Source organism: Herpailurus yagouaroundi, unplaced genomic scaffold (assembly GCF_014898765.1).
Source record: "Herpailurus yagouaroundi ecotype Mexico unplaced genomic scaffold, PumYag 180, whole genome shotgun sequence".
NCBI lineage: Eukaryota > Metazoa > Chordata > Mammalia > Carnivora > Felidae > Herpailurus > Herpailurus yagouaroundi.
Window position 1 is genome coordinate 904108 of NW_024412411.1, and position 26161 is coordinate 930268.

Sequence of the window (26161 nt, forward strand, 5' to 3'; positions counted from 1 at the left end):
AACAGAATTTTTCATCAGGATCTCTGGACACCTGCATGACAGTCAGTCCCAGATTGTGCTTGGGTGGGGTATGACACGGAAACCAGATGCAGCTGAGACGTGGAAAGAAAAGCAGTCCATGCTGCTGCTGGTGCTAGGGGGTGAACACAGGCACATCCCCCCTTTCTGCCACTCCTCTCCCTGGTGATCACATAACCACCAGGCTCAACTTCCTTTCTCTCACATACAACCCTATGCTAAGCTTCTGTCCTGAGAACCAACCCTATAACCTGCTGCCTCCTCATATTTCTACTTGGATAGCCTATGGGCTTACGCTCATCTCGTCCCAAATAGAACCTCTTCCAAATCCAGTTCAGGGCAGCTACTCCCATCTTTATTTTTCTTCTTTTACCTCCACATGTGATTTTACTTTTCCAACTACTCTATGATGACCTCTCCTCTTATTTAATACACCCGCCTTCCCTCCCAACCTCATTATATCATCCACTCTGCTCTTATGAAATGAGCTTTCTAACTCACCCCCCTGCCTCTACACCCAGATATTTCAATCTACCTTCTGCATCACTGCCATCTAAACAGCAAAACCAGACATGTCAGGCTCTGTCTAGCAAGTTACTGGTGGCTGCCATAGCCCTCTAAGTTGAAACCACTTGGGCTGCATTCAAGGCCCTTTACTGGGTGGCTCCGACTTCACTTTACAGCGCAGCTTCTCAACTTCCTTTTTCATTACTAATCACCACCACCACACATGTATTTGTCCCACACACATAATTTCCTTGGATAAATTCATTCCCCTTGCCTTGTTTCTTCAGTGAAGTGTAGGAGGCTGGAACCGGGGATTCCTTCCTGGCTCAAGCGATAGACAAAGTTTGGAATGGGCCTCACAGTGTTTGAAGAAAATCCTCTCTGGGTAGATCACTGAACAAGGTCTGGGAGCCCGGGCCACTGTAATCCGGAAAGTGCGCGCGCAGACAGACCTCTCCAAGCGGCCAAGCAAGCTGAGCAGAGGCCGGCTTCCCCCAGCAATGAATTGTGGCTGGATCTCCTGGTCTAGCTCCCCGCTCTGGGCTGCCCCTGGCTCACTCACCAATAGTGCCTCCGCCCAAGGCCACCGCACAAATATAGTTTCTCCGGGGCTCTGGGGAGCGTGAGGGATGATAAAGGATGAATTCCTCGGGGCTCCTTAAGAAGCCGCACTCCACTCAGGCAGCCAAGGAAAACTGCGCCCTAAACTCCTACCCAAAGTAGCTTCGCTCTATTACCATTTATCCTAAGGCTCAGGAGACTGAAGGGAAGGCAAGTGCCATGGGGTGGATAGAGAAGGGATGATCTGTGCTGGAAAAAAAGGAGAAACTGAACGGAGGCAACAGCATGCACCAGAAAGCGCACAGCCACTGATAATCTTGCTCAGGCTCCCAAATTCCCTATCCAAGGGTGGTGGGGAAGCACACGGTGAAGCCTCTTGCTTCTTGATGCTGCCCTCTCGTGGTCTGGTGGGGAAGCTGCAGCCTCGTGGATGATGGGCTGTAGCTCTCAGGATGACTCTTCAAGGACCAAGGAAGGACCTAACGCCTCGGTCTCGAATTTGAACCCCTTCCATTGCATCTTAGCTCTCCTTTCCTTTCAAACTAACCCTTTCTTCTTTGATCCACTAATCATAGCTCACTTGTCCCCCCCGAAATGGGACAATGTACGGTGGTTCTTTAAATGTGGGGCTCTGTCAGGAAACATTTGTGTCCAAACTGGGGTCCAACTATTTGTTCATGGTACAACTAGGCTTAACCTCAGTTTGATGAAAAATAAAATGAGATATTAGCAATTCTCCAGTGAATGTTCGTGTTCATTATTATTACTCAAAACAACTGGAAGAGCCAATGAAGTATGAGGAAATTTGGCTGAGATACTGCTACAACAGTCAAAGGAAGAAAATACACTGGGAAGAAGGAGTGGAAAGCAGTACAGAAGGCTGCTGGGAGATCAAGCACTGTAGGGCTGGAAGTAAAAAAATTCACTTGATACCTTGAGAAAGGCTTGTGGGAAGAGAATCTTGAATGCAGCAAGTAAGGAGTAAGTGGGTTGAAAGGAAAGGGAGAAAGTGGATGTAGACAACTCTTTGAAGAGGTTTGCATGTGAAGAGACGGACTGAAATGGGCAATACATGCAGAATCGATAGTTCTAAGGAGTTTTTAAAAGTGTATTTTGGAGCTACAAGAGATTGAACACAAGTACATGTGATGGAGTTAGTGCAGAAGCTCCATGTTCTCAATATTCATAGAGTTCAGATCATTTAGGGCCTCCTAAGCCAAGAATTTGAGTATATCCTCAGCCAGAGCTCTCCATTGTTGGGTGGACCCTTTAACGCTGTTTGCATTGAATTTCAATTTTCTTACTTATTTTCTTTATTTCTTATGAAAAATACTGAAACAATACTATAGGGATATGCTATTATTTTTAAAGTCATATCATGGTCTATCTTACTCTGGAAGATACTATTCTTATTCTTCTAACAAGTGAAAAAATGTTTGAAAAGTTCCTGTGAAAAATCTCCATTCAAAAATTGTGGCAGCTTGGTCCTTGCTGTTGCTACCAAAAATTTAAGGGGACCTTCTCATTAAACATGCCTCAATTGAAGTAATAAATAGAGTTGAGAATTATGAATTAACATCAACAAAAGGACAGGTATTCAGAGTGAATGAAAGAGGACCATAAATCTCCTCTTAAAATATGTGCATCAGTATCCATCCCCCCTGTAAAAATAGACAAAAGATCTCATCATAAGTATGCAAAATAATCTCATAATGTTAAATGCTTTAAGTGAAATAAAAAGAAAAGAGAAAATTAGTCCCACCAAGATTAGGGTCAGGAAAGGTCTTCCTAAGGAAGGCTGTTTAAACAGATACCTGAAGCTAAAAATTCATCAGAACAGGGAGTGGGATGAGTATTCTTACTATGGAGAAAAACATATGAAAGCTGACAGGCCAGAGAAAGCATGACACATTGAAGTGGTGAGATAATTTCACTGCATCTGGGACTTAGCAGGCAAAAGATGGAGGTAGAGTGTTTGGAGATGGGGATGGAGAGGTGCACCAAGGTGGCTCATGGAATCCTTATGAGCTGGTTTGGGGAGTATGAACTTCATCCTGGCATTCTAACATCAATGAGAAGATGCTACAGACTGACTCATGTTTGAAAGATCATACTAGCCACAGCATGGACAGTAATTGGTAGGAAAGATCTTAAGTGGGGCTGATCAGTGAAAAAGTTATTCCGATCACCTAGACAAGAGATTATCTTGGCTTAAACTGGAGTAAAGGCAAAGGAGATGCAGAAAAATCTACAAGGAAATCTCTGCAGTAAGAAAGTGTTCTCTTGTTTCCAAGGTATTCAAATTCCATTTGCAAATGAGTAATGCCATTGTTTTTTTGTTAAAAGATAGTGATGGATGTGTTGATACAGAGCCACAAATACTCACAGTGAAAGAAAGCGTGGTTTTACCTGAAGATAAAAATGATTTCTTGTGTTAACAACCTGTAATAAGGCAAGAAAAAGAAACATATCATATGAAATTTAGAAAAAAAATTAATCATTATTTGTGGATTAGTGATGGTATATGTATAAAAATCCAAAAGAATCCATTCATAAGTAATTTGAATTAATAAGTAACTACATAAAGGTTACCAATTAGATAATTAGAATTAATAAGTATATAAAGGTTGCTGAATACAGGTTAATGGACAAAATTCCAGTGTATTTATTTATAAAATAGACATGATTTTTTAAAATCATTTACAATGGCATAGAAAAATCACATGTCTAAGAGTAAATCTAACAAAGGATATAGAGGACCTTCTACATAGAAAACCAGAAAGCATCCTTAAGAGAAAATGAAGAAGACCTAAAATAAATGGGGGTGGGGTGGGGAGGGAGATCCTATGGTCCTTTATAGGAAAAGTCAATAATGTGAAGAATTTAATTGTCTCCCCAAATTTTTCTACAGATTCAATGTAATCTTAATAATATCCTAAAAGCTCATTTTGCAGAACTTGATAAGTTTAATTAAAAATTTATAGCAAAATATAAATGGTTAAAAGTAGCCACAACACTCTTAAAGAATAGAACTAACATGTGGGGTGCCTGGGTGGCTCAGTCGGTTGAGAGCCCAACCTCGGCTCAGGTCATGATCTCATGGGTTCATGGGTTCGAGCCCCACATGAGGCTCTGTGCTGACAGCTCAGAGCCTGAAGCCTGCTTCAGATTCCGTGTTTCCCTCTCTCTCTTCCCCTCCCCTGCTTGTGCTCTCTCTTTCAAAAATAAGTAAACATTAAAAAAAAATAGAGCCAACATGGGAAAACTTGATAGATCAAATATCAAGACTTATTATAAAGCTATAATAATTATGCAAGTGTGATACTGGTGCAGGATGGACAACTGGGCCAATGCTAGTAATAAAAGCCCAGAAGCACACCTACTGATTTACAGCCAGTTGTTATATGATAATGGTAGCACTATGTGACAATGAGGAAAGTGCCCACATGCAAGTGGGGGGGAGGGGGGGGTGGGGAGAGTGGGGGTGGCAGACAGAGAGGAAGACAGAGAATCCCAAGCAGGCTCTGAGCTGTCAGCACGGAACTGGGGCAGAGCTGGATCCTACCAACTATGAGATCATGACTTGAGCAGAAATCAAGAGTCTGACACTTAACCGACTGAGCCACCCAGGCACCCCAAGGAAAGGAGGCTACTTTTAATAAGTGGTACCAGAACTGCTGAATATCCATATGGAAAAAGTTAAACTTGAACCCTGATTTCATACCACTCACAAATATCAATTTTTTGTAAACAGAAGTATAAAAGGCAAAGCAATTAAATTTTCCAAAGTAATATAAAAGAATATTTTCATGACTTCAGGTAAAGATTGATTTCTTAATGCCAGCTAATTCATTCATTAATATTCACTTATATGTGACAGGTACTCTTGTAATTGATGGAAATATATCAGTGAACAGAACAGGTAAATGCTTTTGTGGAGCTTACATGCTAGCCACTATGATTTAGCATTACTTTGCAAGTATATCTGTCTAGATGCATGCCAAATAGTTTCATTTTTCTTAGGGTTCAGAAATTTCATCTGAAATTATCTAGGTATGGATCTTTCATTTAATGAATGAGCAAGCATCTTTAAACTTGGGTCTTTAGCTTATGGAAATTTTTTCCTAGTTATTTCCTTGACTATTGTTCATTCCATCTATTCCATCCCCTCCTTTCTTTGCTGCTGGAATGCTTATATTTGCCCTCCATGTCTCTTGTCTTTTCTTGACCAAATTTATACATTTGCTGAAAAACAAAGAACTATACATGATAGACTTGAGCTATTTACCCAGAACATTGTTGCAAAAAGAAATGGCTACTCTGCTTCTATTCAGTTTCTTTCTTTCTTTTTCTTTCTTTCTTTTTCTCTTTTTTCTTTTTTCTTTTCTCTTTTCTCTTCTTTTCTTTTCTCTTTTAATTTACACCTCAGAGTTTTAGGGATTCAAGAAAATGCTCCTATCTCTTCCCCCTCTTGGTTCAAAACCAACTAAACTTTCCCTACAAAATTTGCACACTCTGCTTTATTGTCATTATTTCTAACAAGTTGCTATTGTTTGCACATTGCTTTTCTACTATAGCCATCTTTTTATTTTAAGACAGGATTTTCTCAGCTCTCACTGATGTTGCACATTCATTTTTTTTAAGGTTCTCTCGTTTCTTCCCTGTTTTTTACTGGGCCATTTGATTTCTCATATTTGTTATCTTTTTTTCAAGCTCTGATATTTTTCCACATTACTAGCTTCCTTTTATCTGCTCATGGTTATGAATTATGGTTTGACAAATCACTGGTCTTAGCTGACGCAGGTTCTCATAATGTTCTGCCTTTTCAATGAACAGTAGGTTGGGCCTCTTCTTAGGATGGTTATGAGAAATAGCCCAGGTAAGCTGGCCAGAACACCCATGGAGACATGAGGCAGAGTTCTTTCCACAGGTGCCAAATACTGGAGGCTCCGAAGTGAGGGCCTCCCAACATGGTTTCATGAGAGCTTTCCCCCAAAGGAGGTCAGCTGCTTTCTACCATATTCTCAATAGATTCACAGGAATCCCAAATTTTAGAATGAATTTTCCTCTCTTTTGTGTGACAGGACTGTATATTCTTGTTAAATTTTATTTTCTTAGTTGAATTTTTTGACATACAAAGTTAGAAAGTGGAAATCAAAGTTATGTTGCCATCTTCCCAAAACCCTCTTGGGTGCAATGTTGAATCTTGATCTTCCCTTAGCATTATTTCATAACGGCCTTCCTTTTTACTGCACAGTCTTGCATGGTACAGAGCTCTAACTTCTAAGACCATGTTTCACAGTGCTGGCTGAATAACTATCACTGAGGGCAGTATTTCAAAGCTCTAAATCATCTATTATTCTCATGCATACTCACAATTGATAAAAATGATCTTAAAAGTTGGGGGGTCAAACCCTAAAAGACTTTAAAGGAAACTGTGCCTGATCACAGTATACCCATAAGAATCTTTTATATTGCTGGAAAGAGCAATGGGCACAATGAAGACTGAAATTCCTTAGTGTGGAATTTTTTGTTAATGGAAGAAAAAAAGGATTATAAATATAACTGAACAGGCACAAATATTTTCTTGATTTCAAACTCTTCAAATCACACTGGGGTACATTAGCTCATGAGTGACTATTTGGTAATTAACTTTGTGGCTAAACAATTTACTGAAAATTCCAAGTCCCTGTTCCCTGGTATACTTTCATATCTAAACATGTCAGTCTCCATCTTAAAACTTCACTGTGGCTTCAGATAAAGTCAAAACTCAAACTTCTTAGCCAGGAGAATGAGCCCTGCATGATCTGGTGCCTGCTGATCTCTCCAGAATCTCTCCTCTTATTCATGTTCTATGGTACCTCTGTGGCTTTGCATTTGCTGGGCCCTCTACCAGGAATATCTTTTTGAGTCTACATATGACTATTTCCAGGCAGAATTAGAACTCCATTTTTACTGTTTATACTGTATTAATCATCTGTGTCCTTCAGGTCACATCTCTGCAGACTGGGGAAGGAGCATAGGACTATCCCACTTTGCAAGACCATTTGTAGGCAGAGCAAAGCCCCTCATATTTAGGTCTCAAACTGAAAATGGTACCACATACATAAGATCTTGATTTGTGGAGTCAGGGATTTGCCTTGGAAGGCAGGGAACCTCTCCATTACATCAAATGGTAAGAGTGGAGTAATTCTAAGTGGGCCAAGGGTGAATTAACCCCAAAGTAGCTAGAGATTTAGTGAGGTTATTTTAGGCCTCTAAGATGTTACTACAATGAAGTAGTAAATAGCACTATATATGTTTCCCCAAATTTTGGTGGTTTTCTTCTCCTTCTCCTTCTTCTTTGTAATCTCCTTTAAGTTGTATCCAGGATGGAGGTAGAACGAACTTCTAAGGAACTGCATATCTTGTCCAAAATCTGTCTCTGAACATTGACTATGCATCAAAAATCAAACTTGGTTCATTTATTAGTTACACCCTAATCAAAGCTGTGTATTTCAGAGATCTGGAATGTGGTTCCAAGAATAATAAATGTCATTAGTAAGCAGATAAAGAAGCAACCTTATTTTGAATTGCAGGGGGGCAAGAACTGTGAATAAAATTATCATAAATCTTCAGGCCAATAAATAATTAAAAGAAATCTATAACAAGAATGTCATTGCTTTGGGTGGTGCCTGGATGGCTCAGTTCATTGGGCATCTGACTCTTGATTTTGGCTCAGGTGATGACCTCACAGTTCATGAGTTAGAGCCTCGCATCGGGCTCTGCACTGACAAAATAGAGCCTGCTAGAGATTCTCTCTCTCCCTCTCTCTCTGCCCACCCCCCACTCTCAAAATAAATAAATAAACATTTTTTAAAAAGAATGCTATTGCTTTGGTAACCAATTGGCTTAGAAACAATAGTGGCGGCTGTATACTCATCCATCTTAGCAGGTAAAATAGTGACAGTGTGTATTAATGAAGAGAGAGAGGGATACCTATGAACTTTAGAAATGGTAATAGACAAACTAAGGGTGTGTCAGGAATTGAAGGAGGAGAGTATCCTCCTTTGGAGTTGAGTTGAAAAAGCAAATGACGGAGCACTGGAGAACATTTTGATCCAGTAAATGTGTTGCTCATACAAGTGGTAGAGAAGATATGTTGCTAATGTTAGAAGTTTAAAAAAACAACAATCTGGACCTGCTTGAAATGATAGGAAGCAAAAAAAAAAAAAAAGAGAGAAATGCAATAGTAAAGGATGTTAGAGTCATAGCTTACTAACCATGAACAGAGGTGACAACATTTATAGAAGTTCTGGAAAATACAAAAGCTCGATGAGAAAAAGCAAGAATATAGGAAGACATAGCTAGACCAAAATAGGCCTCTCTGGGTCCCGGAAAGCTTAGGTTCTGGAAGAAAATAGTAGCTCTGGTTCGGGAACTAGCTGTCATGATTTGTCTAGCTCGTGAATGTAAAGAATAATGAAAAACCTCCCAAGAAGGCCAGACTCACAGGAATCCCAGGCCAGTAAGTAGCTGTGGTAGCCACTTTGGAGAGAGCTGGAGTCTTTGGAATCCCACAGCAGATACAGAGAAATACAAAGAAAAAAGCAGATAACAAGGACTGTGGGAAATGTTGGGCCCTCACCTTTGCTTGAAATTTGTTTTTGTTGAATATCACGCATCCTGCTCAAAAGAAAGTAGATAGTGTATCCTTAGATAAGGCATACTCTCAATGCCGCATCTGGGATGCTTGGAAAGTATGGGGACAAAGGAAAGGGAAAGGAAAATGTAGCGGTTTTATAACATACATACTGATAATTAGGAGAAGAATGATACACTGAAAATTTCTAAATTGAGAAAACAAAAGTTTTTCATATACCATTCTCCTCAAAAAGAAGACTTTATATAAATATTTTTTTTTCACCTCACATTCTGTGGGAATCAGCATCACTCCCAACTTCTTAGAGACACTCCTGAGTCTAGCTCTAGACACTAAACAATAGACACATTTTGACAAAGAGAACAATTTTGAAAACTTGAAACCATCAATCTTTTGTTTTTTCCCTCATTTTTTCCTTTCTGCCTCCTCCATAAATAAGATTATATTTCTCTTTAAGGACCTATGATGGCAATGTGGCTCTGAACTTCTTTTTGACTAGGGAAATGCTATTGTACAACATGGTGACTACATTTTGTTCTGAGAATTCATGTGTGTTTTCTAAATTTTATGAATATAGAGTTAGTGTTTGTGGTAGAAATTTGTCATTCATTGCAGCCACTCATCATTGGATTGATCTTTCTGTGTTTGAGGAATTTCCCTCCTTATGATTCTACATCTCCCCAAGATGAAAACCATAAAGTCACCTTCATGGCTAATTAATTGGTTTTTCTACCATAACAAAAACTCCAAAATCACAGGAGCTTACAACAAACATTTTGTATTCATATGTTATGGCCTTGGCTGCAGGTAGTCTGCTGGGACTCTGATCCACAGGTCTTCTCATCCAGGACTCAAGCTGAAGGGGGAGTTCCTTTCTGGACATGTCTTTACTGTGGCAGAGGGATAATATGAAGAAGTAGTGTGAGCGTATCTCATAAATGGTCTGTAGGAAACTGAAACACTTCCTTAGCTCCCATTCCAATGATCCATGACAGCCACATTGCCAAGTCTGATAATGGCCTGGGGAAATATTCTCCATCTCTCAGGAGGCACTGTGAGTCATAAGACCTTGGATGGGGTTGAACACTGCCCTAACAAGAAACTAGATGGGAACAATAATCCAGTCTACTACTGTGTGTGGAAACATGTGAGCTAAGTGCTGTCAATCATGCAAACCTGCAAGAAGCAGATTCAGAAGCTAAGAACATAAAAAAGCAGATGCCACACTGAATCATTCAGGTGAAAATTGTTAATAGAAGAATCCATCTTCCAGAGAAAGCAGAGGTAGAGATTCTAGTGACTGTTTCTAGTGCCAATATGGGAAGTAAAATATGAGCTGGCTATGTTCAATGGAGGGAGCAGTGACATTTCTACAGAGTAATTTAATGATGTTCCTGCCTGCATCACCAATGAGCTACCTAATACTGCTTAGTAAGTCCTTTCTCTGATTAAAATATGTTTCTGATACTTTCAACCCTTACTATTACTCAGCATTTTGTCTGGCTGGTTCCTAACTCAACCTTCTGCTACCCATGTCCAAGGCAATGAGTTTGGCCAAATCCCTCTTAACTCTATTATGCTCTGATAAAGCAACTACATCAATTTAATCTTTTCTACTATAGAAATATGCCTTCTTTTCCATCACCTGCTGAATAATTCCACAATTACATAGTTGGCCACAAAATATTTTCCCAAAGCATGGTTGTAATGGCATTTAAAAAATAAATTCTTGGGGCACCTGGGTGGCTCATTCGGTTAAGCGTCCGACTTCAGCTCAGGGTCATGATCTCACAGCTTGTGGGTTCGAGCCCCACGTCGGGCTCTGTGCTGACAGCTCCGAAGCTGGAGCCTGCTTTGGATTCTGTGTCTCCCTCTCTCTCTGCCCCTCCCCCGCTCGTGCTCTGTCTCTCTCTCTCAAAAGTAAATAAACATTAAAAAAAACTTTTTAAAATAAATTCTTACGCATTGTGGTCATAAAATAATAGCAAGCCTAAAAAAAATTACAGTTGACCCCTGAACAATGTGGGGGTTAAGGGCATTAGCCACCCCATACACCCTGCACAAATACCCACATTTAACTTTTGACTCCCCTAAAACTTAACTACTAATACCCTACTGTTAGCCAGAAGCCTTACCAATAACATAAACAGCCAACTGACACATATTTTGTATGTTACATGTATTATACACTGTATTATTCTTACAATAAACTAAGCTAGAGGAGAGAAAACGTTATTAGGTAAATTATAAGGAGAAGATAATACACTTACAGTAGTATAGTGTAAAAAACCCATGTATAAGTGGACCTGCACTATTCAAATTCATGCTGTTCAAGGATCAACTGTACTCATATATTTAAAACTTCACTTATGGTGATCATAGCATAACATACAAACTTGTCGAATCACTGTGTTGTATACCTGAAACTAATGCAATGTTGTGTGTCAACTAGACTTCAATTTAATAAAAAGAAAAAAAAAACCTAATTCAACAATTTCTGGAGAAAATTACATTCAAAACTGTAGTTATAGTTTATTTAATGACAATGAAAGCATCATTACAATTTATGGGATACATAGCCTGACATAAATTTAGAGAAAACTTTATACGCCCAATAAATAAACTAAAAACTGATGCAAAAAGTGAAAAAAAAAGAAAAGAAAATGGGCAAAAGTAAAATAAAGAGTAATATAATAAGAATAACATCAGGAAAAAAGAAAGTTAAAATAACCATAAATTAGCAGCTTCCTTAAGTGAAATGACAAATTAGACCTTTGGCAATAAAGGTAAGTCTCTCAGGGGAAAAGAAAAAAGTAGTAGTAAATGCATAATATTAGCTATCATAATCAAGAAAAAGTCTAGAAATGAAGAAAACTCAAAACTAAGACAATACGTTTAATTTGGATTGCTGGACCCAATTTCAACCTGTGAAGGAGTGGAAGAGGTTTTTCCACAGGAACAAGCAATTCTCAAACACATACAGGGTGAGAATTCAACTCAGTTCTAACACTATCCACCCCAAAACTAGCATCAGATCCACAGGTTAAGGGTTCAGTCCTACAAGACCAGCCCCCTCTACCCCCCCAGCCCCCCAACACACACATAGGTTGTTACCTGTGCTACTACCTACTGGCTATAAACCAGAGGTCCTCTTTGGGTTCAACTAATTTGCTAGAGCAGTTCACAAAACTGGATTACTGATTTATCATTAAAGCATATAACTGAGAAACAGCCATATGAAAGAGATGCACAGGGCAAGCTACAGAAAAGGACACAAAGTTTCCATTTCCTCTCCAGGGGCGCGACTCTCCCAGTACCAACACACATTCACCAACCCAGAAACTCTCCCAACTCTGTCCTCTTGGGTTTTTATGGAGGCTTCATTACAGAGGCATGACTGATTAAATAAATCTTTGGCCGCCAGTGATTGATTCAACCTCTAACCCTTCTCTCTTCCCCTGGTGATCAGAAGTAGGCCAGAGGGCAAGACTGAAACTTACAGCCCTCTAACTGTAGGTTTTCTTGGCAACCAGCCCCCATCCTTAGGTGAGGTCCAAAAGTCATCTCATTAACATAACAATAGACACCTTTGTGGCTCTCATCACAGAGGAAATTCCAAAGGTTTTAGGAGCCAAACATAGGAAAGACCAAACATATATTTCTTATTATAAATCACAATATCACAACTTTGCATAATTGTACATTCATAAATCATGGAAACACTGATACTGAGGAAAATTACTTAGTGAAACATTCAAAATTTAAAGAAATCTAAATAGATACCAATACAATGAACTGTAAAGCTATTTCTTATTATTTTTTAATCCAACATAACACTAAGATCAAAACCATTAACAGTATTTGTATGACTCGTTCTGCAGTCAACCATCCAGACTCCTTCCTGACTGTTATATGCAACTATCACCAGTATAAATATATCTTGGTAACTATAAATAAAACATGATATAAAAATGTATTCTTTTTAAAACATCACGCATACACAAACACACATACATGTCCTGTACTTCCATTCATGGTGGCATCTCATGCTGAAGCCACACCGAAGTAGGTCTTCTTCCTACTATTGCTCCTTTCCTTTGCTTCTACAGCTGCTCCCTTCTCTACATCCTGTTCTCAGTCTCTTGGGATGCCTAATAGCTAATACACACTCTTAGAGACTTCCTAATCACTTTCACTGGCCTCCAGTGACTCAGGAGCTCTTCGAAGAAGGCTCTCCACCTCCTCTAGACAGAATTCTAGGTGTTAGCTTCTAGGCTCCTCTTGCCCCTCCATCCCTGACTCTCTCCCCAGACCAAGTGAGAGTGTTAACGAAGGTCTGCTCTGAGCCAGGATTTCTTCCCTCTTAGCTTGGGCTAACGCTGAGTGGATGAGGGAGCTAACTTCCCTACTTTGACCCTGGGTAAGTGTCAGCTTTGCTTTCTGGAAACTGACGACAACTGAAAACACTGGAGGAGCAGGAGGTCTTACTCTATTATAAGAGGTCCAGAACGAGACTTCTGAGGTACAGTGGGGCAAGTATCCATTGTCTGAGAGACACTTCTCTTAGCCTCCACCCATCACAGCTTTTCCTTCTGATTGTTATGCCAGTACCAGAGGCAACTATCTCCTACCCTCTAAAGTTCAAGCCTAAGCTTGAATGAAGCCTAGTGAGGCTTCAGTGACTGTACCAGCTTCCCCACCCCTTCCTTAGCCCCACTTCCTCAATGCCCTCACTTCCTTCCCTGCCTCACAATCAGTTCTCAGTCTTTGCTTTTCCTATGGTAACATTCTTCTCCCACAGCACAGACACGATCTTACAGCTAGCCACTCACCTTGTCCTGGTCTGTCTTGGATTCAGGCAGAGGATTGCAGTCTGCAGTTATAGCCTTGCAATGTCTCCAAAATAGAGCCTTGCCTGCATACACATGTCTGCTTTTCACAGCAAACAAGGCACCCTTAGTGAGGCTGCAAAGGACACCTTCTCTGCACAGGTGACAGGCTGATAGGTCTTCAAATGCTCTCCATCCAGCCTTCTCTTGGTGAACACAAGCCCTCTCCCCCAGCAACCCTAAGGTGCCCTTTTGTCTGGGCCTTTGAGAGTCAGTCATGGTCATGGACAGTTGCAAGTTACAAATGAAAAGGATCTCCCCCATTAACTAGTTCAATTTCACCAAAGCTCCAGAGCACAACTGACTTGATCTTGAGCTCCTGAAGAGCAGACACTATATGGCCAATAGCTGTAATCCCAGCATCCAGTACAAGAGCTGCAAAAAGTTGATGCTCAATAAAAATTTAAAGTGGCTTGTTTCACTAGCCCATTCACTCTTCTGTTAGGGCAGTCATTTCTCTAGATCCAAGTGAGGAAGAGGGTGTAGCTCAGACATCAGTGACATCTTTTTTTCTTTTATTTGCTCATTTATTTCAGGAATTTTCTGGTCCTCACTCTTCATTGTTCCAACCATGGTCTGGACCCTGACATTGGCATGAGGATCCAAAGCGTACAGACCCAGCAATGAAATCATTTGGAACTGGGTTTCAATTGGAGCATTTCCTGGTTACTCTCCACGTGGACAGGCTATGCCTTGCTTATCCAGTAAACACCTAAGTATCAGGAAAAGGATAAGGTGCTGTGAGTACAAAGAAAAACCCAAAACACTGCCTTAAAATAGCAGTTTGTGTGTGCACACGACCGCATCTGTGTCTTTGGCTGAGAGAGGGGTACCAGTCTTTTAAAAATTAAAAAAAAAATCAATGACAATTTGTAATCAGAGATTCCACTTCTACTCTACCAGCTCGCAATATCTGTTTCTAACTTTTTTTAGAAGTATTTATTTTGCTTCCAGTTAGTTAACATACATTGTTATTATTAGTTTCCGGGGTACAACATAATGATTCAACTCTTCCATACATCAAGACAAGCGCACTCTTTAATCTCCATCTCTGCCTCTAACTTTAAAGTGCATTATGGCAATAAGTGATGAGAAGTCACCTGCATACGTATTAAAGGATAAGAGTTCGCCAGGAAAATTCAGGAGGGTTTTTTTCATGAGAACCGTGTCTGCAGCCTGGAGCCAGGAGAGGTCGCTCATCGTACAGAAAACTGCATATGTGTGTCCAGCCCTGCTAAATTGGGTCACAGAACTACTCGTGACTGACCTCATATGCCGCCGACTTTAACACAGAAAACTGGCAAATGAATAGTATTAGGTCCGGTGGTATTACCCAAAAGGAACAAGGCTCGCTGTGAAAAGCCTCTGGTCAGCCGGAGAGGAAGGGTGAGACCGCGAGGTTCCTTAGGACCAGAGTCAGCAGGGCCTGGGGGGGTCGTCGTTCGCGATTCTCAACCCTTCCACCTGTCCCGGGACTAATTCCTGGGCCCCTTCACAGTTTAAGAGACTCTGAGTGGAAGGAGCCAGAAAAACCCACGTAGCAGAAAAAAAAACACTGGCGCTCCGAGAGCCAACCTCCGATTGGCTAGGATTGTCTCGATCCCTGCCTGTGATTGGTTTCTCCCACTGCGATCCCGGGCCCTGCCCGCCGCTCATTGGCTCCAGTCCTGCGGGCGGAGCCTAGGAGCCGTGGTGGAGAGGCAGAGGAGCTGGCAGCTTTGGGGTCTTCGTTTCCGGCCGGCGGTAAGTGTTACGCTGGCTGGACCAGCGGCTCGTGTCGCTGGGGGCACGCAGCCGCGGGAACCTGGCGTCTGTCTACTCTTTCAGTTTCTGCCGCGGGGCGCTAGTCCCGGCTGAGGCGGGAGGTGGGTGACAGCTCTTCCCGTTCTGAAGTCAGCGGTCCTGCAGGCTCACCTTTTTCTGTCCCCACCCGTCCTCATTCCGCGGGCCCTGCCCCGCGTCGTGCAGCCAGGAGGTTACCATCCCCCTCTGCTCCCGAAACCCCGGGGTCACCGCCTCCCTCGCCCTCTCTCAGCTCTGATCCCTCCTCTCGAGGTTTTTCCACGCTCAGCTCTCCGCCCTCAAATGCCTTTCCCAGATTGCCACCCCACCCCCACCCCGGCAAAGGCAAGGTCGAAGCAATTAAACGTTTAATAATTCAACTTTTGTGAAAGTAACTTATGTATAATAAAAAATAAACCAATAAAGCAAGTCTTATGTGGAAGAGCAATAGCTCCCTGCCGCTGTCCTTCTTACAGAGGCCACCACTTTCAACTTTTTCATATTTAGATCTTTATGACTCTGAAATCTTAAGATATGCTTTGCTGTTTTTTCTTGATTTATTATTTGGATATTTCTTTGCCTTACCTCTCTACTGCCACCATGTTCTCAGTTTTCGATTTCTATTTGCATTCTTCTGTTGATCTTTGTTGCTTTAAATCATAGATAATAACTACTTTTGTGCCAACTTTAGGTGGTAGCTCTCGGTGCCCCTCTGTATTAGATGAGGATATTCCACTTCCAAACTACTATATATACACACTAATTCTTTCATATTGAAAAAATGTTTGAAGCAACTCTTCTTGATGGATATAGTAGTGAACAAAATAAGAGAATATCCTTATCCTCGTGAAACTTTTAGTGTGAGAAGTAAGGTGATAAACATATGTGTGTCTGTGTATCAAATGATGTTAAGAGTAGGATCACGGAGAAGTCATTTCAAGCTGCAAAAATAGAAATAACCCTGAAGACATGGGTTCAGGAAAGCGTGGAAGTTTCTCCCTGTGCTTAACTGGGCACAGTTGCTGTTTCAGGGGTGAAGAGAGAGATTCCTATTGGACTGGTGGTGGGGAACCAGGAGAGGCTCTCAGGTGAGTGATTTCACAAAACTAGGTTTTAGGATACTGAATCCCACGGTTTGGCAGTGATACTGGGAGGTAGACAATCAGGAGGCAGGGAGGTCAATGAGAAGGCCTGCAGAGAGCCCTGCAAAATCTACTAACTGCTCCAGTTTCTTCAGGAAGCCTGCTGGACTACCCTAAACCACAGTGATTTCTCTCTTTTGAAATTTTATTCTACCCTGAAGCTAGAGAGGTTAAGTAATTTGCCCAAGATAGAATGGTGGAGCCCAGGGCCAAGCATCTGTAAAAGGAGAACAGTAATATAATGGTTTCTGTTTAGGGTTGTGAAATAAACTGAGTTAATCTGTGTAAAGTACTCAGAAAAGTGCCTGGAGCATAGTGGAAGTGCTTAAGGAGTGTTTGCTGTTTTTATTACTGTATGATATGCTCTCAGTTACCTGACAAATTATAAAAGCATTTTGTGTCTAGGAGCTATTTCCTATACCTACCTGGTTTATTCATTCAACAAATATTTATTCAACAATAATGGCATGGCAGGCACTGTTTAGGCGCTGAGGATACAGCTGTGACTAAGACCAACATGGCTCTTCCCTTTACAGATTCTAGCCAGGAACACACAAACTTCGGAAGTGAACAAACAAATATTGCCTACTGAGCCAAGAGCCTGCCATTGACCATTCAAGTTCCATATTCATATCTGGCCCTGGCAAAAATCTCAGGTTTCTTGCTGGGGTAGTGCCTTCATCAGTGTGGATTTGACTGTCATCAGATGACCTGTGTTTTTGTCTTGCAATGGGTGTTATTTCATCTTTGCTTCTAAACATATCACTGAAGGCTGAGGAAAGTGTTTTGTCATCTTAGTGAATATTAGTTCTGGAGAGATGGGCAGAGCTTTAGAGGGTGTGGAGAAAATATTGCTGGTTCCCTTATACTTTACACTTAAATATGCAACACAAGAAAACAAACTAAGCATATAGGCAATGGGCGTCTAGTATTATTACCTTTTCTGCACCTTGAAGTATATATACCTAGGGGTATTTCTGGACTTATTTTGGATACTGAAACATCACATTTTTGGGGACCTTTACCAAGCTCAAGAGAAACAAAGCTGGTTTGGAGAATGTGATTGAAGTAGAATGGGAATGGTCTGGTGAACAAACTCAGAGGAGGGATGACCAAATGAATGAAAACAGAAAACTCCCAATATCCACTCACTTAGGCACCCCAGCTGTCTCTACCATGGTATGAAGAATATGACTCAGTCAGAACTTCAGTTGGGAAGGCCAACACTTATTAAATAGGGTCAATAAAGGATCCAAAGGTGAAAGTTAACTTTTTTCAATCACTATCCTTTTTGCTGATCCCTTTGCTCTTCAACAGAAGAACATTTTTATCCTGTTATTTTTTTTTTTTTCTTTCCTTCTCAGCCTTGACTACCTCTGCCTGGCTTTATTCATGTTCTGAGGAGGGAGTGAGAAGGAGCCATGGATCCTGCAGCATTGGTGGAAGCCATCGTGGAAGAAGTGGCCTGTCCCATCTGCATGACCTTTCTGAGGGAGCCTGTGAGCATCGACTGTGGTCACAGCTTCTGCCACGGCTGTCTCTCTGGACTCTGGGAGGTTCCAGGAGAATCCCAGAACTGGGGTTACACCTGTCCCCTCTGCCGGGCTCCTGTCCAGCCAAAGAACCTGCGGCCTAATTGGCAGCTGGCCAATGTTGTAGAAAAAGTTCGTCTGCTAGGGCTGCATCCAGGAATGGGGCTGAAGGGTGACGTGTGTGAGCTTCACAGGGAACAGCTAAAGATGTTCTGCAAAGTGGATGGCCTGATCACGTGTGAGGCCTGCAGCCAGTCCCCTGAGCATGAGGACCACAGTGTTGTGCCTATGGAGGATGCCACCTGGGAGTATAAGGTGGGAGATGGAGGCCAGCCACCCCAGTCTCTCCCCTGCCCCACTCTTGGCTGTCTCTAGATCAAGGACTTGACCAGGAGCCCCAGAGACTAAGTGAGAGCTGATTCCCTTGACTCCTCACACCCACTGATCCTGGGGACCAGATACAGTGAGCCACACCTCTCCTTGCATTTCCTTTCCTCCTGCTTCCACACCCTATCCCCGAGCCTAGCATGGCTTAATGGCTAGCCCAAACATGCTTTCCTTACTGAGAATTTGAAGGAGACCAGTTTGGTTTGGCTGAGGTTCTGAGAGCCTTGAATGAGTTTGGGCATGAGCTGTCAAGGCCACACCCAGCAAAATCTGCAAATTCCTCTTAGCAATGCCACAAATAATCATTTGGCAATAGTCACCTCAACTCTGTCCTTTATCTACAAAACTGAGGCTTAGAAATTTGAGATCATGATAAATGATTTTAGAGCTGGAAGGGACCATGGCTGAGTCATTTAGGATTAAGTGAGATTATCTAATATTACATTATAAGGCATGTCTGACTTTAGGTTAAATAAGTTAAAGGAAGATCAAAGGCTGGGACTTCGGTCTTCTTGCTCTTCATCCAGTGTTCTTTCTCCTTTCCCTACTCTTTTTATTTTTTGGGGGGGGGGGTCATCTCTGTTACACCTGCTGCTCCTTTTCTATAGCTCCCCCCATCAGTTTCCAGCTTTTTGCTCTTTTTCCAGATGCCCATGCTGACATATCTTTATCAGATTCATTATCCCAGTGATTCTGTGATCCACTGATCTCGTACTGGTCTTCTCTTTCTTGAAGTTGAGTTTAGAATGTAAGAGTGTAAAACAAATCTCCTGAATTAGGTGTTTTTCTATGAAAAAATGATTTCTAAAAAATTGGAAGCACTTCCTAGTTCATTTTATTTTGAGTTTTAAAATAGGGAGGCAGTGAAATATTGGCATAGCAGTTAGAGAGCGGAGTTAAATCCCAGCCCACCTATTTACTAGCTGAATGACCTTGGGGAGTTCAGTCACTGAGTCTCAGTTTTCTTATCTACAAAATAGGGATAATACTCAAGGGTTGTGAGCACTAAATATAGGTTTAGTGCTGAAGCCACATGTGGCACCTGGCAAATCTTTAATAAAATGGTTAATATTATGATCAGAACACTTTATGCTTTCCAGCAGTAATCTCTTGTGGTAATATTCTAGGATAGAGCTTCTTACTTTTAATATGTATGTGAACAATTCAGGTTCTGATTCAGTAGGTCAGGGGTGGGGCCAGGATTCTACATTTCTAGCAGCTCCCTGGTAATGTGAATGCTGCTAACCCACATGGACATTACTCCGAATAACAAGGTTTTAAGAGGCTATAGGATAACAAGGCAGATAAGGATAAAAATAGGCATGGTTAGGAATGTCCAAGGTTGGAAATGGACCTTTTCTTCTATTTTACAGAAACTTAGAAACTGTGGGAGCTGAAATGGTCAGAGTCCTGCCTCCAATGTCATCCGGGCAGGAATCACTGTCCCCCACGCCAACCCCAGGCACTCCCTTTACCTCCAGCATTCATTCTGCCTGCCTGAGGGACACTTGTTTTCCTGCCAATGCTAGGAAGCCTCATTGACAACCTGGGCTGCCTGAAGTGTCCTCATGAGGTTTTTATTTCTTTCAGTGGAAACTCCACGAGGCTTTGGAGCATCTGAAAAAAGAGCAAGATGAGGCCTGGAAGCTGGAAGTTGGTGAGAGGAAGCGAACTGCCAGCTGGAAGGCAGGTTGCCACCTGGGGAGGGGAGACTGTGTGGTCCCTGTGTTTTCCTGGAGCTGGCCTGCGGTAGCCTCCTCATCTGTATGAGGCCAGATGCAGCATTCAAGTCAGAGACCCTGGGGTCCTCCAACCAGCATTCTCTACCAAGTGTGTGGCCTCAGGCAGGCTATGTACCCTCTCAATTTCAGTTTCTTGATAGCGATAAAGGGATGACCTCTGGGTTTGTGTCCTCACATGTGAGAAAGGAAAACTACATAATTCAGGTATGCATAAGTTCACACTGGTAAGATTTATATAATGCTTAGTAATACATTGTTTCTGTTTCACTTTCCCCAGTGAGAGCATATTTACCAAAAGTTAAGTTACTAGAATATTGGATAATCATCCCTGTAATCAGTTTGAGAACCATTAACTACCAAACCGTCAGAACTTTTGATCCACAGGAGGTAACATTGAACCAACCTAAAAGAGCATATTGAATTGATATAAAATCCATAAGGATCAACACTAACAGTGTAAAGTCACACTGCCTTAGAGACCTAAGAGTAATCCTCCTGGTCATTATTCTGAAGGTAGAATATATTAGTCTGAAAATAGAAAAGAGTCTAGAGCATAGAGTACCAAGATAATATCCTGGGCCCCACTAGGGTCAAGAAGAGTAGTAATAGGGACCCAGAAGCATGTACTGTTGCTCTGGGAACGGAGAGGTAGGAAAATCAGTATCCTTCATCTTGGCTTCTGCAGGGCCTGATAACACAGTTGGTACCAGCACATGCCAGAGTATGTGTGTATGCATGTGCCAGTTCCCTCAGTCCTGGATGGCCCTTACAAGAAGTAGCAGTACTGATTTCTGGTCCTGGCTCTGTAGATCCAGGTAGAAACCCGAAAGCAGAGTATCATGTGGGAGTTTGAGAAATATCGGCGATTATTAAAGAAAAAACAGCCACCAGGTCGGCAACTGGAGGTAGAAGCAGCCGCAGCCCTCACCAGCCTAGAGCAAGAAGAGGGGGAGACCGTGCAAAAACTGGAGCAGAATCGTAATGAGCTCATCCAGCAGAGTCGGGTGCTGTGGGGGATGATTGCAGAGCTGGAAGAGAGGTCTCAGAGGCCTGTCCGCTGGATGCTGCAGGTAAGTGGTGGGTTTTCTTGGGAACTTTGAATGAGAGCTAAAGGTGGCATGGGACTCCAGGAGAGAATTAGCTAGTCTTCACCAGAGCCTGTCAGACATTGATCCCATATACCTTCTCCCCTCTGCTAATGCCTGGCATGACCTTTTGTCACATTGCAGGTAGGGCAGCGCCCAGGCAGCTCTGGCTTCATACCAGTCCTTCCCCTCTGGCCTGAGAGTCAAGGTGGAGCCTGAAGTCAACCAGTCAGCCTTGCTCTCCACCTCCCTTTCCCTTAGAGAAACCCCCTCCCAGGGCTTGGTGTTATCTGGTCCCTCCAAGGAATAGCACATACTCTGGGAATGCAAGCTGGTGCAGCCACTCTGGAAAACAGTCTGGAGGTTTCTCAAAAAAATTAAAAATAGAACTACCCTACGACCCAGCAATATCCCACCCAGGATACAGGTGGGCTGTTTCGAAGGGACACATGCACCCCCATGTTTATAGCAGCACTATCAACAATAGCCAAAGTATGGAAAGAGCCCGAATGTCCATTGATGGATGAATGGATAAAGAAGTTGTGGTATATATATACAGTGGAGTATTACTTGGCAATCCAAAAGAATGAGATCTTGCCATTTGCAACTACGTGAATGGAACTGGAGGGTATTATGCTAAGTGAAATTAGTCAGAGAAAGATAAAAATCATATGACTTCACTCATATGAGGACTTGAAGAGACAAAACAGATGAACATAAGGGAAGGGAAACAAAAATAAAAACATGGAGGGGGACAAAACAGAAGAGACTCATAAATATGGAGAACAAATTGAGGGTTACTGGAGGGGTTGTGGGACGGGGGTGGGCTAAATGGGTAAGGGGCACTAGGGAATCGACTCCTGAAATCACTGTTGTACTATATGCTAACTAATTTGGATGTAAATTTTAAAAAATAAAATTAAAAAACAAAGGGGGAATAGCACATACTCATGTGCTGCATTTTTTTTCTCCTTCTAGGGTATTCAGGAAGTCTTAAACAGGTATGTTCACATCCTTGGAGCTCCAAGGCAGCCCTGTGAAGAATAGTGGGGCCCGACCAGAGGCAGAAGTAGGGAAGAAATGTAGACCCCATACCTACAGAAGAGTGGCTGCTGGTCCATAATCATCTTTCCTTACATTTGCTAAAGAAGCTTTGTTCACCAGCCTTCTTCCTTCTTTGTAGTCAGTCAAATTCATTTCCAGTAGTTCCAATAAGAATTTCAGGTAAAGTTATAAAATATGTAGTCTTAAGTAGGTTGCCTAAGAAGGGAAAAAAAGATGTCTCCATTGGTGCTCTAGCCTGGGTATTGGCCTTCCTCCTTTGTGGCATGCTGCTGCCTCTCCCAGCACCCATTACACATCTGACCCTCCCCCAGCACAAAATGTGTTTGTTCTCTCTGTACCACAATCCATTCAGGCTCAGGCAAATAATCATCACATCTCTGCTTTGCCTGTTGTTGCTGTGGAGGGGCACCCCACTGACTGTCCCTGTTCAAGCCCATCTTTCCTGTAGTAAGGGAAGGCCCAGATGGTCCCAACGGTCTTCTGGCCTCAAGGGTCACCACTTCTCTGCCAGGAGCAAGTCTTGGAGCCTACAGCGACCAGAACCAGTCTCCCTCGAGCTAAAGACAGATTGCCGTGTGCCAGGGCTAAGAGAGATTTTGAAGACATACGCAGGTAATGAATACCAGGAAAGGTTATGATGGGCAGTGGGAGGGACCCCTCCTAGATAAAGAAAATGGTTCAGTGCCCTCTGGATGCCCCAGCTAGCCTCAGTCCCACCCATCTTTGAGAAACCCATGGCTGTGCTCATCAAAGAGACCACACCCGTGCCTTGTGCCATGTGTCAGTGTCACCAACCAGGATCTTTTTCCCCCAGCTGATGTGCGCCTGGATCCAGACACTGCTTATTCCCGTCTCATTGTGTCTGAGGACAGAAAATGCGTGCACTATGGAGATACCAAGCAGAAACTGCCTGACAATCCTGAGAGATTCTACCGCTACAATATCGTCCTGGGCAGCCAGTGCATCTCCTCAGGCCGGCACTACTGGGAGGTGGAAGTGGGAGACAGGTCAGAATGGGGCCTGGGAGTGTGCAAGGAAAATGTAGACCGGAAGGAGGTGGTCTATTTATCCCCCCACTATGGATTCTGGGTGATAAGGCTGCGGAAGGGAAATGAGTACCGAGCAGGCACTGATGAATACCCCCTCCTGTCCTTGCTGGTTCCTCCCCGCCGGGTGGGGATCTTCCTGGATTATGAGGCCCATGATATCTCTTTCTATAATGTGACTGACAATGGCTCCCACATTTTCACTTTCCCCCACTATCCCTTCCCTGGGCGTCTCCTGCCCTACTTTAGTCCTTGCTATAGCATTGGAGCTAACAACACAGCTCCTCTGACCATCTGCTCCCTGGATGAGGAGGACTAACTGAGCCACCATCCTAGCCAGAGGCCTTAGAGTTTTGCCTGGCCCACAGGGGTCTTGGTGAGCCTGGCCTCTGACACAGATGCCCTTGAACTAAGCTGAGCCTAGGATCCAGGGAGTCCTTTGCCTGGCTCAGTGGTCTGTTGCTACTTGGCCAAAGTCACTCATCTGAAAAAGTTGAGGCTCAGTCAAATGAGCATGACACCCCCGTGAGGGAAGTATGACAGGGCTGAGGGTGAGGATCAGAGCAGTTGTAAGATAACCTGTTGGTGTTAAGATTCAGGACTTTGTCCTGTCTGTAGCTCATGCTCTTCTTCCCTGGTCTTCATTGGTGCCATAATTAAGTCAGCGAGGGTTATGAAGTAGATCCAGCCTTCAGGAAACTTTTTGTGTGGGATTTACCAAAAAGCCAAAAGATAATTGTCCGTATCCAGAGCCATATCCAGAGCTGGTTGCTGTGCTAATACCAGTAGAGGATGCTTTGCCTGAGGTTTGCTGCTACTGAGCAACCCATATTTGACCCCAGCTCTCAGACCTCCTAACTAGAGAAATGCATTTCGACACTGCCCAGGCCACGCCTCTCTGAGCACAAGCTGGGAAAATCACTGTATCTCAGACTCTAAGGAGAGGTAGGTCCTGGTCCTGCCCTTTTCTCTGACTCTCAGGATCAGAAAACCTGTGAGCCTTGTTTTTACTTTCACTTTATGGATGGAGAAACTGAAATGGCCTTAATGCAGCAAGTAACTTCTCACAAAACTGTTGAAAGAAGATTGTAAAGATTATAAAGTATCTCTCACATTCGAATGAAACGAGATTGACAAACTCACTTCCGAGGTCACATGCCTGCATATCATTCATTACATCTGGATCTGAAACATCCCACATGTCTGAAAGATTGTAAGTGTCCTCAATGGGAAAATGGGTATAGTAATTGCATACTCTCCTACCTCACAGGATTGTTGTGACGATCTCCGATCCATCCTATACTTTTGTTCCTTTCTCAGGGACAGAGGAAGGCAAGCCACAGATTCCGCCTGCCTCACCTTCTTAACAGCCAGCATCTTTACAGCAGTGTGTTTGTTCCTTAGAGTGTCTCCTGACAATCTCAGCCCGTTAGACAGAAAGGTGCCCATGCCAGTGCCAGACTCTGGGCCACAGTAATATGTTGTGCATCTATTATGTGTTTGTATTTGGATTATAATGGGGACTGTGACATCAGGGTACAGAATGGAAATAATGAAAAGAAAAATGCAAAACGTACACTAGAAAGAAGGCTCAGCCACAAGCTAGTTGGGCTAAAGTTTGGATTTTTCTGTCACCAGTGGAATCTTCATGGCTCTGGTAACTACATAATATTATGCCTTTCTCTTCTCTAAATCTATGACAGAAGGAGAAAAGTAGGAGGTAAGTGTGGGAGAAAAAATAGGATGAGGCACAAAAAGCCAGCTCTGGAGCCATAAGTTATAATGAAAGGGAATGAAACTATTTGTCTGGGCTGTTGACCTTAGCGTGACGTGTGTGGCAAAAATAGCTTATTATGGGGCTTAGGAATATGATGTGGGAATGCTTGTGCCTGGAAACCAACTGCAAGGCAAATGTGTAGAAACTGTTGACCCTGCCTATAGCAAGGGACCATGATGTGTACATCACATGTTGTTGCCATGATGCTGTAGAAGTCAATGTCTGATATAGTTTAAGTTTGAAGAATTGACTGTTGAGTCAGGATTGGGCATCAAAGTAGACAGCAGGTCAGGTATAGGCAGAAGTAAAGTAATTCCTGTAATAAAGAGTAGCAGAAATTGTCTTTGTACTTTCATTTTATTGGGTGCTCATGTGCGGAGGAGGTAAAACAGGCTAAAATGGAGAAATAAACTCATATTCTGCCCACCATGCTTCCAAGTCACTCCTCAAGCATTAGCAGAAGGGGAGAAGTTTCCATTCTCTGCTTGAAGAGGAATGAACTAGTAAGTCACAGACCTGGTCTTGGCAAAGGGTTGAGCAGACCTCGTTAAAGAGACCATGTCTTTGTATAGGAGGAATCCCTGGGGAATTGTTTATAGGCTTGAGAAATAGATTTTTAGAAAGTGCTTCCAGTAACATCCATGGATACTTAGCATAAGAGGATAGGAACCAAACCAGTGCTGTTCTTTTACTATGGTTTTATTAGGACAAACCCTGGAAGTCTCTTAGAAAAAGGATTATTAGGAGGTAAATTCATTCAAACCTAGAGTGAATTAAGTAATGGAATGGCTTCATTGGTAACACGCTGTTTTAGGTAGGGTTTTGTTTTTGGTTTTTTTGGTTGCTTGTCAGAAGTACAAGGTTAGATACATTGTTTATTTCATACTGTCTGATTTTTAAGACCAGGCAAGAATATTGAAGTTCTTAAGTGTATGAAACCCTTTCATCTAGGGCTGTTGCTTACTTCCTTTCTAAGAACCCTGTGA

At 42.5% G+C, this 26161-nt stretch overlaps 1 protein-coding gene across 7 annotated transcripts; it reads left to right on the forward strand.

The window, feature by feature from the left end:
- The first annotated feature begins 15237 nt into the window (after positions 1 to 15237).
- Positions 15238 to 25601, forward strand: TRIM68 (tripartite motif containing 68). Of its 7 annotated transcripts, none has more exons than XM_040489122.1 (7): positions 15238 to 15360; positions 17906 to 18388; positions 20051 to 20146; positions 21012 to 21272; positions 22266 to 22288; positions 22864 to 22964; positions 23167 to 25601. In XM_040489122.1, the coding sequence occupies exons 2-7, from the start codon at positions 17963 to 17965 to the stop codon at positions 23715 to 23717; spliced, it is 1458 nt and encodes a 485-aa protein (XP_040345056.1). In that variant the 5' UTR covers positions 15238 to 15360; positions 17906 to 17962; the 3' UTR covers positions 23718 to 25601. The 7 variants fall into 7 exon arrangements, with proteins under 7 accessions (XP_040345056.1, XP_040345057.1, XP_040345059.1 ...); XM_040489123.1 differs by having other exon boundaries at positions 15239 to 15360; positions 17906 to 18205; XM_040489125.1 differs by having other exon boundaries at positions 15240 to 15360; positions 17906 to 18040.
- The last annotated feature ends 560 nt before the right edge of the window (positions 25602 to 26161 follow it).

Excerpts from the sequence above, each read along its gene's own strand:
- TRIM68 (XM_040489122.1), top strand. The coding sequence starts at position 17,963 with ATGGATCCTGCAGCATTGGTGGAAGCCATCGTGGAAGAAGTGGCCTGT. Across the intron at positions 18,389-20,050 it reads ATGCCACCTGGGAGTATAAG|TGGAAACTCCACGAGGCTTT; the intron begins GTGGGAGATGGA and ends TATTTCTTTCAG. Across the intron at positions 22,289-22,863 it reads ATTCAGGAAGTCTTAAACAG|GAGCAAGTCTTGGAGCCTAC; the intron begins GTATGTTCACAT and ends CTTCTCTGCCAG.